This window comes from Zootermopsis nevadensis, unplaced genomic scaffold, assembly GCF_977971745.1.
Source record: "Zootermopsis nevadensis isolate Lab colony 2312 unplaced genomic scaffold, Znev_1.0 Znev_ptg000019l, whole genome shotgun sequence".
Classification (NCBI taxonomy): domain Eukaryota; kingdom Metazoa; phylum Arthropoda; class Insecta; order Blattodea; family Termopsidae; genus Zootermopsis; species Zootermopsis nevadensis.
The window spans coordinates 4,125,526-4,139,665 of NW_028259151.1; the positions used below are offsets into that span (position 1 = coordinate 4,125,526).

Genomic DNA, 14,140 nt, shown 5'->3' on the forward strand with positions numbered 1-14,140 from the left:
TGATTTACTGAAGTTTTGGATACGTCTGCTAATACAAATTAAATATATGCTTATATCGATACTATTTTAGTTAATTTCATTTGAATCTAAAGATGATGTGCAACTGCATTTTGTGTTCCGATGTTATTTAGAAAGGCTCCACCAGTTGCAAAACATAGATTTGAGGATAATATATAAATTACGCTTAAAAAAGTGGGTTTTTGGTTGTGGATTGGATTTATCTGGCTCAGGATAGGGGACACTGTAATGTACCTTCGGGCTACCATAAAATGCGGGACATTTTTTCATTATCTGAACCAATATTAGCTGTTCAACAAGTCTGCTACATGGAGTTAGTTACTTTTAAAATTTTCTTAGGCAATTTTAGATTTTTTTGTATACGATTATCACTTTCCTTGTTGGAATGTACCAATATCAGAATTGGTTTCAAACGTTACAGTTTTGTTCAGTTACCGTTTTACTTTGTTTTGAAAAATAGCAAAGAAGCAGATCATTGTGCAAAGTTGAGTGAATTTTTAATCTCGTTGTAGAGCAGAGAGCACACATAATCTTAATTTACGATGAAATGAAATGGGTTAAATTCTAGTTCTTCTGTTCAGATAACAGCGGCGTGAATAACCTCATCATTGTGTCATAACATGGCCATCAGTATCATTATATAATCATCAACATATTCTGTATAAAGGGTTAAATATTCCGAATGCAACTGTTCTCTGAAATTCAGACAGAAATTAATATTCTAATACATTAATTCAGTGATATGAGTTCGGGTGCCATCTTTGCAACTATAAATTTAAAATGGATAGTGTAGGTGATTACTAGAATATATTTTTTAAAAAAAATTAATAACTTTCTTTCGCTACAGCACATTTTATTTTTAATATTTAATAGAAACACATTTCTCTGGCGAGTATGATGTACATTGACAAAACTGTCTCATCATTTCCCTTATGAGAACCTCCAGTGAGAGTTCATCGTCCATTTGAGCTCAGCCGCGCGCACATATGCACCTCTGATAGGTTGAATGGAACCTGCAATGGAGATCCCTCCGATAGAGAGCAACGTACTATTTTCGTTTGTTATATACGTTCCTAATAATATCAGTTATCGCGTCTGAACTGTGTGGGCAGGCAGGCAGGTAGGTAGTCTAGGTGACCGAGCGAACGCTAGCTGGGTGAACGACCTCTCTCTCTCGCTCGCTGATTGCCGCCATTTTCGCTGTTGCCTGGCGGATGTGACGTTCGCGCTCAAGGAATCCGGTAGTCGCCACTTGACTGCCGACTCTCAGATGTAACGGTACTTCCCCTACGGCTCTGCGCAGAGTCTACCCCTCCCCCGCCCCCGCTATTCTCTTCTACCACATGCACAAATGCACTTCCGTCATTGCAGGATAAATACGTTTATATTTCAGATGTTTGGGGGAAATGTGAGGTTATGGTGTGTAAATATAGGACGTCTTAACTATCAGATCAAACAATTATTGTACACACTTGAATTATCGATGAAAAGCTGTCATACTTTAAAGACTTACGTGAATAAACTGGAATGCATTGATAGGAATGAACATTTCCGCTTTTAATATGAGAATAATTCAGTGGAGGGAGTTCATTGGCTGAAATTGTAGAGGAACAAGGGATAAATAAAACAGTTTGTTTGCTTTTGTTACGGAAGTGGGCTCTCGGGTGACAACGCGTAGATACAATGATAACGTCAAACTTGACCACAAATAAATAGCACGTAAATATATGAAAATGGGTAAAATTTGACGATGGACTCGTGTGGTAGCGCTGAATGAAACAAAATGTTGCTTAGACAAATCGTGATCTTTAATAATTTAAGGTCCTGCTTTAAAATCCTTTAATTGTGATTGTTCTTCAAGTTTCTTCTGTCATGGAATTAGCGTAGTAATGGTAATATTCGTTCGTTTAGATTAAGATTATGTGTCTGAAAGAGTTGTTTCATGTAATTAAAGGACAGCGCATGGAGACATCGTTATTTAATTTGATGTGCTGTAGGATTTCATTGACAGGAACACTGTTTAATAATGAAACGTGTAACTAATAACTTTATCTCATACATTAACGTTAAAATGATTTGCCCTGAGGCTACAAAAGGTCAATCAGTACCCGTATTTAAGAAAGTCTGCGTTATCACAACCATGTGGTTTCTGTCCGTGGGTAAAGCGGCCGGAGCATGAATCTGACTACTCAGACTTTTACTAGGTTTAAGAACTTGCTCCATACGACATTTATTACCACCGAATTCACAAATAACTTTTTTCATGTTTGATAACGAATGTATTAGAATTTTTAAAATCTATCAGTAATATGTGACGATCAAAATAGTTTGCAGAATGAAAAACCAAAATAAAGCTGGTTCGTAATCGTTTGCAGGGAGCGCCTGAAGAGTCGTTGTGCCCGCATGACTCTGGGGTCGGAGAAGTTGCCGCATGAGCACGGCGCTCTTCGTCTAAATAGAACGATCTTCTCTTTTAGGGAAGAGTTTCTTTATTGTGTTTTGCGTTGAAGTTATGCCAATTCTGGAATGAGTATTCCGAATTTGTTATTAATTGTAGTTATAAGTTTGCTTTCGCTTGAGTTTGTTTTGAAGTCACTTTGTGTGTGTGCGTGCGTGCGTGCGTGCATGCATGATTGAGGCCAGACGGTAGTGCAGTACGGAACATTGAACCTACTTCAAGACGCAGAATGTATGCTGCATGTAGGAGAGAGGTACAGATTCGCTGACTTAGTGTGAATGCCCTCTTTGAGAAAGAGAAAAAACAGAGCATGCGCCAATTTTACGTCACCGTTATCAACATATATGTATACCAGCCTGACTGTATCATTAAGTCGCTCGCACCGAGTCCGTTGACCTAGTTTCGCGCGGTCAATGCCCTCAGATGACTCGGCCTCACAGTCTCTCGGGAAATAAAAGCGAAACGAGTGCATTCACCGGGTTTCGCCATCTTCTTCCTTGTATAATGCTCAGTGTTCAACACAGAGAAATTCTTATTCATATTAACTTCCGATATACCGCAATTTTGTTAAAACTATGTTACTCTTGTGTAACAATTGTTGTGACAGAAAATGCAATACTTTCGCGTATTTAAAAATTGTGTTTAAGATTTACGATAAATTGACGTTCGACCAAGGCTCTGAACAAGAGTAGACAGTGAATTAACTGTGGACTTTAGAGATAAAGAAATTATAAAAAATATCGGCATTATAAATTCATAGACAATTTTAAAACTTTTTATATTGAATCTAAAGCAAGTACCTTGACCATTCTTGAGTACTTAAGCACTATTTTGAAATTGCGGTAAAAAGTCTGAATTGTACTTGAGATGAGCTTGATTTCAATCTCGGCCAGAGCAGAGTCTCTTATAGGAATTTCTTGGTTTTCCTCAGATGTCGTGGGCAAAATTTTGGGATAATATCATTTATGCCAGTTGCCGTTCGTAGACGAAGTGCCCTCTGCTTTTCGTAAAATGCCTACAAACACAATGACAGTCAGGGCAATTACTATTTCCCCCAGTAATACAGAAATTAAAATGCCTGCTTCTACGATCGCTGACAAATTCATATATTTATGGACTTCGAACTGATACGGGCTCGGATTCTTTTTTAAACTAGTGCTAGATCAACAGTAGCTTCCAGTCACAGGTAATAACCCCTAATATTCGCTTGAAATAATGACTAAAACAAAGGAAAGCTGCACAGTAGTAGCAAATAGCCGCGTATTTTATCGATTTATGGATTTATTTAATGACGCTATCAATTTGAATAATTAATGAATGATGGAAAATTAAAGAAAGCGGCCGTGGTTTATTCCAGGCACTATCTCGGCATATGCTTGGCGGGACCGAAGACACCACAAAATAACTCAGGATATCCACCCTTCGAGCCCTGGACCTACTAAATAAGAAACAGTCCTAACCACTCAACAGCGATGTTCGGTGGAGTCTCAGAGAGAAAAATAAGAACAAGAATGTGAAGAAAATGAATAGAAATAAATATTTCTTGGCTCACATACAGTAGCACTTGCTACAAGCCGTGGGTGTAGAATGCATCTCATTTGTGGATAGAGGTCAGAATTGTAGAACGCTGACGTCGGTCAGTTTAGAAGAAGTAGTTAACTAGAAGAGTTAAGTAGGAGAGTATAGGATTTTCAGTTCCGAAAACAAAAGTGAGCTATAGCAGTCTGTAGAAAGAGAGCGCGTAGGGGAGGTGAAGGAACAACAGAACGAGTTAGCTGGCGTTCCCGAGGCGAGGTGAACGAACTCTGATGACCTTCTGCCACTGTGCACTGCATTGTAGAGCAGGACGGTCACTGGTCACTCACCCCGCGGCCCACCCAGCGTTCTCACTGTTGCCACAGCGTCATTATGATGGCCGGCCATGAACAGTCTTCAATCATCGGTTATATTAATACTTCCGAACACGGAAATGGGAAACTTTGACAGGGCAGGCGCCCACGTATCGTGACTAGTTCTGGTCGTGTGTCCGTGTTGCTCCGGGCAAGGTTCTTTACATGAGCGGATTTTTGCCTCTGAGAGATACCGCATTTTAAACGCCAATACTGAACACTTCATCGCATTCTCGACATTCTGAAGGTCCGGTATTCTGTTTTGATGTTTAATCCAAGTTTAAAGGAACATGTTCCTGAGCACGACGTAATGGAAGAGTGTAGGGGCGCGTAGACAAAGATCCACGCACTCTCGTCTTCGGCAGTAGTTTAACTCAGTGGTATTCAACCTGGGGTACGCGTACCCCCGGGGGTACGCGAAGACATCGTAGGGGGTACGTGAAATTTTAAATATATATATATATATATATATATATATATTTTATGATAAACACTGAATAATCAGTAATGTAATTTGTTTAATTTATTTTAGATGTAGATTATATACTATGTATAACTTGAATTATACACCAACAACTTTGGGGGTACAAAGTTAAAGAGAAATTATATCTGGGGTACGCGAACAAAAAAGGTTGAATAGCACTGGTTTAACTCATTTACATAAACGTTTGATGAAACTAAGTCTCTTGGTGTTGTAACGAGGAGTCCTGTGTTCGTGTGTATGAAAATGCTGTTGTGGTTTATTTAAATTTGAGGTTTTCGTATGGAAAGAATGAGGAAAATCAGTCAGGATATCCCAAGTGAGATTTGAAATGTGAACGTCCTGAATTCAAATTAGGAGTGCCAGCCTTCTAATCACGGCATTTGTATAGATGATTTTGTCAACGGGATATCCTTTCGTGAATCTTAGTCCCAGCATCATGTGCCGTTATCTAGAAGACAGTTTCAGCCTGGTATACGTAGTAGTAAGGACAAAGCTGTGATGGTTCCGACAGTCTCGGTTTACTTCCCAGGAGGGGATTTGCGATTAATTTCTTAACAAATGCATCGAAAATTACTCTTGGACTATCCACACCCACATGAAATGAATATCACATTAATTTCTGAGTAAAATTGATCTTTACATCTTTATAACGTGGTCCTGAGCTGCAAGAATGACTGACCATCCATGGTGTAATATGCTGAATAATAAAAATGTCACCTGTGTTCCAAAAAATTGACAGTATGCTTTAAAATCGGGGTTTTTTGATGTTATATCAGGAGTTAAATGAATTAAATCATGACTGACTGGTACCTGTTCTTGTTCTGAGTCATTTCGTGGTCTAGCTTCTATAGGAGAACCAAATCTTTATATTCAAATCTACTTGCAGCCAACATTTGCGAGACATTCCCATACGTCATTGATGCTTTGAATAAATAAGAGCCAGAGTTCATTAAATTGTTTTTGAGGGACAATGAGCAGGTTAATTCTGCGGTAACGCGTCAAACGTCTACACTGAAGATGCACGAGGGAAGCCTCAATCGTGATGGAGTTCTTGCGGTATTCTTGGTTTCTAGCAGACGAATGCTGGAATATCATCATGAAATAGGCCACGACCGATTATTCCTTATCAATTCACAGCCCAGCATAGGCCTATTCATATAATTTCACTTAACACTTGAAAGGCATGGCTATAATTGAAATTGTGTGATTAATTATCACACGGAAAAATTTTAACTCCGTTACTAAATACTTAATCCATAGAACAGAGCGATTGTCGAGACGCTAATAGTCTTTCAGCTGATCAAGAAGTTCCCCGTCTTTTGTTGAAACCCAAGGTTCATTACCTCATTAACAATGGGCATTCATTGATTCTTACATTGAACCTGTTGAATCCAGTCCTCACCGCCCCACACTCAATTTCTCCTCCTATCAACAAGTTCCGTACGTAATCGTGGCTAAGAAAGACAAAGTATCACTCAATAGATTAAGCATTTTACCACTGTTTGTTATCATCACAGCATGGTTTGGTGGTGGTAATAGTTTTCCCACGAGCGTGCAGTTACAGTTTCTAGGCCTATGTTCTAGTGCGTTCACCTTACGGGACTCTCTATTGTTGAGGTAGGCTGCTCGACTAGAACACCTGCCCCGTCATGACGTCATCACTCCTACTGATTCGAGTTAATGTAAAGTAGTACTTCAGTGACGTAAACTGAAAGAGGGGAACAGAGTGGGGGTAATGCTTATGGAGACGAAAATTTGTAGTGAACTGTTTGATCACGAGCACATGTATGCTTTTCTTGTAATCCCTGCGACACGTGAGACAGATTTATGGGTGGTGTGTTCTGCATTTTATTTGCGAAGAGTTTGGTTTGATCTCTTAGTGAGCACCAATGAAATTGCATAGAGATTATCAAAAGTAGTTCATCTACAATAAGGTTTTCATAACATACATTCATTTTCGAAGAGATATGAACGCGATGTAGCAACTTCTGTGACGTAGTGTTCGCGACAGCTGTCTGGTCAGTGACCCCGCTCAGATAACGTGGTCTACTGTGATATGGCGGAATTTGACACACACACACACACGCGTGCGCGCGCGCACACAAATATTGAAATGATACGCAGTCACATGAGATATTGTAGCAGAAATCCAGTAATTCCAAAATAGGCTGAAGAAACATATCAGCGTATCAGACGATTCGAACAGTTTGGCAATTTCAGATACTCAAAATATCAATGTAATCCTGGGGTCTCGGGTTCGATTCCCGGTGGTGCCCAAATTTATAACTTGTGTTGGGCAAGGCCGTCGTCCCGGTATCACGGAGTTTTCCTCCGGGGCTTCCCCGGTTTCTCCGTGGCATCCCAACAATTACTCCATTCACACACAGAAGAAGGCAATGGCAAACCACTTTTGGATCATCTGCCGAGTAAACGGACCTGTCGTCAGACAGAACACTAATAATAATAAAATAATAATAATATAGCAGAAAGAAGACTGGGAAATATAACAGGGTTCGAACAAAATATATGATTCTGTGAAATTATAATGAGGGGAATTATGTGGCGAGGCAGTTAAGCGATAGGTTACGTGATTAATCTGAATTGAGACAAATGTAATTACGAAGTATCGCTGAGGTAAATAACAGCTTGGCGCTTGTTGCATCATTTATGATATTAAACGGAAGAAATATCCCTCTTCTTGATTTGATGATGACGTTCCATCCGTCAATAACAAGGAAACTCCAGATGCTGGTTCACTCTTGGCTGCGGTTGTTGATAAATACAATGAAACGTAAAAATACTACAGGAACATACTCTAAAGATTAAATAAAAAGCTTCTGTAAACGTTAAAGATATTAGACAAACAAAATGGTCAAGTTCTTTTTTCGCGACAAACGATATGGGAAATGTAATGGAAACCTCGTAATTCACCAAGAACCTGAGCATAAAAGTACAAGCTTGTATGAAGTACAGCATCTTACTACCAGCTGTTACTGGTGACGATGGTAACAAGATACTGAGACAACAATGGCCTTTGAGATTTAATTGTTGCTTTGAACAGTGTGCAGTTAAAGGGGTCATGTCTGAACCAATTGGACAGAACAGGACATTCCCTGAAGAACAACTTTAATAAGAATAATACGTAAATCAGATAGAACCGTTCCAAATAACAAACCAGATATTATAATCCGAAACAAAAATGGGACTTCTCTTAATTGATACAGCAATACCAAGCGACAGAAATGCAATTAAGAAGGAATCGGAGAAGATCTTTAAATACAAGGACCTTCTCATTGAAACACAGCGAATGTGGAAAATAAAAACAAAAGTAATACTAACAATTATAGGAGCAACTGGAACTGTCTCCAGGTCACTTAGAAAATATTTGGCCAACATCCCGGGCGAACACGACGTCAGGGAACTGCAGAAAACTGCCATTTTAGGATCTTCATACATCATTCGAAAGACGCTGTCGTAAAATATGTAGTCATCTCTAACAATAAAATTATATAATACATGTAGCACGTATTAAAAACAAAATGTATTTCGGAAATAGCTGCTGCACAATGCACCTCAGGGGCAAGGTTTGTCTCGGGTACATGGAAGTAAATACCTTATAAAGTGGTGAATAGATGGAATAATAATAATAATCTACGAAGCAGTTATTCTTGTGATCCTGGTAGGCATAGTCGCTTCGATACTTAAAAAACTAGTTCCTTTTGGGAGCCCGACGTTTCGCTGCTGTGTTCTTTAATTCCAACCGCTGCATCCTGTTTTGCACGAAATTAATCTAATACGCATCGTAACATTCTATTGCCTTAAGATCTCTTCTAATATTGTCCTTCCATCGAAGCCCATATCTCCGATTTGGTCCCATCCGTTCAGATAATCTTGCCAAAATGTTTTACGAATTTCTCAACTTCCCTATACGTGCTACTGAAGCTGAAGGTCTGTGGATGGCCACCCATAATCCGGTTTATTGTATTTGAGCGGCAGATTCCGAGACGAATATTGCGTTCAACTTAAGGTGCCGGAATACCTGCATTGATTAGTTTTTATGACAACAAGGAACAGACGAATAGCGCTCTTGTAGGCTACGTACTCATGCCATAGGTCCATAATGAGGTTCAGTTAAGCGTAAACATGTTCTCAATAAAACTAAACTGTGTGTTTATAGGATCTGTACGTGGTGTAATACGAAAGACCTGAATTTGTTAAATGACTGTGTTTTTGTTGCTTTGGTTTGATGTTAGTGGGATAAATGATAATTCAAGTTATTTTGGAGACTGGTTAAAGCTGATTTTATTAAAAAGGGCTGCAGCAGTCAAACTTCAAAGTACTATCTGTATTCTCTGTGATGAATAATAGTACAAAACTACAGATGTCTTGAGAACTTCTAGTTTGGAAAAATAACACGACGATTTACTGCAATTTGTGTATCGATGAATGAGGTGTGGGGCATATTTAATGAAAACGCACTGCCTTGTAGCTGTAACTTTCGATATAATTATTCATTTTAAGCTCATATACGTAAAAGTTGCCCATATAATGTCTAATAATGAATGGATCAACATCTAGTCAATAAGATGGCTGATTTTCGTTCTAAATTAATCCATTTTCTTGTGGGATTTGAGGTTTACACGGCGGTGAGTCTGAAGATGGATGTCTTCTGGGTTGTTGCGCCGTGTAGTATAGTAGAAGTTTACCGACGTTTCAGAGATCATTGCTGCCGTCATCATCAGGGCGATCTCCATCTTCTAATTCATTTTCGTGCCTCACCACAAAGGCGTGTAGGGATGGGCTTAGGGGTAAAGCTCCAATCACTAACCTTTGTTATTCGACGTCAATTTTTCCCCTCCCTGTTTCTTTAAAATTAATGTTAATAATTTCCTCCTGTGCACGCGTCATCGTCTTAACAGGGCAGACATTTGGTGCAGTAAAAATTGTGACGTTCCAAATTGCGCATGTTTTTTTAAGCATCCTGTCACTTGACTCTTCTTGGACTCAAGCCTTTGTTCTCCCCAGCACCATTTTGTCAAACGCCCTCAAGCTGTGCTTTTCCATTAATTTTTGAGACAAAGTTTTATACCCCTATAAACCAACAGAAAAACTTTTTTTATATTTAGTCTTTACCTTTTTGTTAGATAGTAGACGGCGAGACTGAAGATTCTAAATTTGTTTGGTATTAAGCATTTTCGTGATGGTTTAGTAAATTTATTTCTTACACATCTGAACCTGACATTTTTTTAAAATAATGGTTATACTTTATTTTATCTTTATAATATTGTTTTATCGTGCAGTCTGGATATGAAACATTGATGTTTTTTTACTTCTAGATATAATATGTTTGATTTAGTTTGATATTAGCTACCCATGTTCGTCACTAGTGCTTGAACATATTTTTTCGAAATGTTATGGAGGACCAATATTTTATGGTGTGGATTTTTTAAATGCGTGGTGACACGAGGAATGATAGAACTTTCCGTGTTGTTTCTCCATTGGCAAAGAGCAAAATATGCAGGAGATGAGGACAGAGAAAATGTAGGCCTCCAATCCCTACCGTTACACGGTTTATAACCGTAATGACGAAATATGGTCTCTCTTTAACGGCTGGATTTTACAAGTGTGACGGAGATAGAGTGAGAGAGAGAGAAATGAGGGGCGAAGAGGGGAGATACTCTCACTTTCGTGGCGTGAACTGGCCTCGGTTCGTTTTGCTAGCAAGCCATGCAACAAACCGAGGGAGTTGAACGACCGGAAACTAGGTCACAACTGGGCTAACTGTAGATGAAGTCAGTCCCGCTCCGTACCCCACTTCTTGTGCCTTGTCCAAGCCCAAGCGACGCATCGAGTTCATTTCAGTTTGACTCCTATCGCAGATCGAACGTTACCCTTCTTGTCTGGAGTCTGTGCAGACTCTCACCAGTGAACGTTATATTTAAATTAAACAGTGAATACATTAACTGTTAGTGTTCGTGTGTTTTAACATGTCGCGTCTTATAAAGAAGGGATTTTGTACGTGAAGAATTTTGTCGGGTATCACAAGCGTTTGTCCCTTAAGTGGGATGTTGCCCTTGTGAGATGGCTATCATGACTTACACGGAAACGTTACATAAGCATTGCATTAACAGTGACAAGAGTAGTGTTAAAAACAAGGACCAACCGCCAAAGAACAAGGAAGGTGAACGGTGTGGTGATAGCTGTGAATATCATCAGACTGATTGTAGTGTTTCGAATTCTTCACAGGGGTTTTTCCGACGCAGCATCCAACAGAAGATCCAGTACCGCCCTTGCACCAAGAACCAGCAGTGTTCTATACTAAGAATCAACAGGAATCGTTGCCAGTACTGCAGACTGAAGAAGTGCATCGCTGTCGGCATGAGCAGAGACGGTGAGATGTTTGATTATGGATTATTCCTTTAAGCTCTAACGTTTGGTCGCTTTAGTGGAGAAAGATTCCTCTACTATCGGTATGAATAGATTCAGAAATAGTATTTGTAGGCTGTAATATATAACATTGAACGAAAAACTTTTATCAATAAATATAATCAGCGAGAGATTTAAAAGTTTTAAGTACCTCATTCATTCAGTGATTCTTGGCTGTTTGGTTTCTCTGAAATATACTAATGGAGGTGATACTAGTGGATATTATTTATTACATTGTTTATTGGAAAGAGCAAAAAGAAGGCTGTCCTCATATATGTTTAGTTTCAACGATATTTTGACTGGTGTAGGCCCATTTTACGTTGTGCCGTCGGTATTTTAAGCACTTACATGTCATTAAGCTCGTAAGAAGTTACGCTCACAAAAATTACATGTAGATAAAATTCGACGAATGTTTCTTGTCATTTTGTGCAGATCATTATATTCTTGTCTCCTAAAGATTAAAGTACCCATAATATATTTTTCATGTATCCTAATTTGTATGTGTATGAAAATGAAGATGAGATAGCTAGAAGATTATTGGGAGATAATTAATATGTTCAAGATTTAGTCGTAAAACGTGAAGTAAATATTGCACTTGGGGGACCTAGGCGTAGGTGGAATGATAATTCGAGAAACGAGGTCTTAGGACGTAGGGTGTGAGGATGTAGACTGATAGTGGGTTTTTAGGACTTTTTAAAGAGCTTCAGATTTCATAAGGACGAGGCATATTTTTACCACTTGAGTGACCATCGTCATCTTTATGAAAACTGTCCCCCAGAAAATAGCAGTAACAAACGCAACGTTCCATGTTTAATTACGTTTTTCTATAGGAAATAAATACTCATGATTATGGTGCGTGCTTTATAGGAAGTGATAAACTGTTGGGAATTACATGACACGGGATTCGACTCAGAAACCTTCAAGCGGCATACAGGAATATGAATGTACATCCCTGATCGCTGATATAGAATTTAACCGCATTTGGCGTAATATTTATTTACAGCGCATTGTGTTATGTATACTTGTGTTTTAAGAAATTATGTGCACGTTCAGACTGCAAAGTTTGCGTTGTTGGAGGTGGTCTAAAGAGGTTCCTCACGTGTTTCAGATTTTAGATTTTACAGTTCCTTATTTTTTATATCTACATATAATAATAGTAAGATTTTTCAGTATAATGAAAATCGGTAATATTAACAAATTAGACACCATCATAGGGACAGTTGGAAAATAGGATAATCCTGATCGATTTACTAAAACGCTTACGAATTATGTAATGAAGTTACGGCAGCGCAGAACTCAGAATCACTTGTTATATGTGTGGCTGATGGGAAAGTAGTGAGAGATAGGCGATGGGTTCATTCACCCGGGGACAGGACAGCGTTCAGTAGGTCACCCGGCCATTCAGGGCGACGCGACAGATTCGAAAGTTGTTTCCATCAACAACAACTACAACTACAACAACAGCAGCCACATACTCGGCGTTACCGAGTCATTATGCAATAGCCTACATTTATGTTTGACTACTGATACTTTGTTGAGGTCACAACTCAGGTCATTTAGTCGTGATTTATTTAAGATTGCAACCACGGATTGACTAAGAAACCTATTGAGTAAGCCTTGTGCTCAATTCCTCACAGAACCATGAACGCGTTTGAGATTAACGTACAGCACAAAGCCGCCGTCCCCCGTACTCCATCTCGCCTCTCGAAAAGGCGACAGAATGTATACGAGAAGTATATTAACATATTCTGTCTGTTCATATCATCTCAATTAATTTAATAGTGTTATTCAAATCGATATGTTGATTTATTAGGACGAAAAGTCGAAGAAAGTAATGCAAAACAGATTTGTGACAGAGGGACCTTGTACCTGGAGCCTTTTTGGTAGTTAAAGGCCTGACAGGACTTTGAAAGAACTGCCAAAATTTGCGATAAAGCTGCTTTAGGCTGAACAATCCAACGGTGCAGGAAGGTAATGTTCTAAAGATAAAGAAGTTTAAAGTTTCTGTATCGACAGAAAATAAGACAAAACATGTTGAGGGACTCAGATTATGGACATTAAATTTGTAATGAGGAGAGGATGGGCAGATAGACAGTTGGAGTCTCCTGTGGAAGTCGACCCAAAAGTGTGAACACGATATAAAGAAGACTTACATCAGTAATGTGTTTGAAATCAAAATAATATCAACAGACCTCTTGGTATGTTTTACAGCCACTAGGAGCTTGGATATTATTGTGTAAGAGTATCGAAAAGTATTTTTAATCTCATTATTTAAAAACAGATTAATTATGACAAGCGTAAGTTGAATATGGAATGTAAAACTGTAGCCTAGAGTCATGATTGTTAATCGATAATTTCGTATGCGTTTCACATATCGATATTAGCTGTCTTTATATTATTGGAATCGATATGACATGATGAAATCTGACACAGTGCTCGGCGAGTAGAAAGTGTACTTCGGTTCAATGACATTCGAAATTGTTGTTTTACAAAACCGTAAATGCAAGTGTTTAAAGAAACTTGTGGGCCGAGTGAGGTTAATGGCTGTGCGATTGTTATGTATATGAACGACCTGAGAAATTTACGTTTATTTAAAAGTAGGCTAAAAGCAAAAGTGAGAAGTGATAAGTGCTTGCGCGGGGCGCTAGGGGAAAGTGGCAACCCGACGGTAGGCGTGGTTAGTGAAACAAAATAAAACACCACTTCCTGTTACCTAATAGAAAGTTAGTTACCCTGTCCTTAATCTAAAGCTTCATATTGTCTCACATTCGCATGTTTAACCCCCAAAAATAATTATTTCAGTTTTTGTAAAAGAGGATTCGAAATCTTTTGTGGCAGTAGAATTGTCTCCCGTTGAAAGTAAAT

General features: G+C 38.8%; 1 protein-coding gene across 3 annotated transcripts in view; it reads left to right on the top strand.

Annotated features, from left to right (window-relative positions):
* The window catches only part of Eip75B (Ecdysone-induced protein 75B), a 175,575-nt gene that overhangs the window by 149,216 nt on the left and 12,219 nt on the right, over positions 1-14,140 (top strand). For all 3 annotated transcript variants that reach the window (XM_022082375.2, XM_022082377.2, XM_022082376.2), the window contains exon 3: positions 11,096-11,240. In XM_022082375.2, coding sequence (XP_021938067.1) covers positions 11,096-11,240 — 145 coding nt within the window. The remainder of the gene's footprint in view (positions 1-11,095; positions 11,241-14,140) is intronic.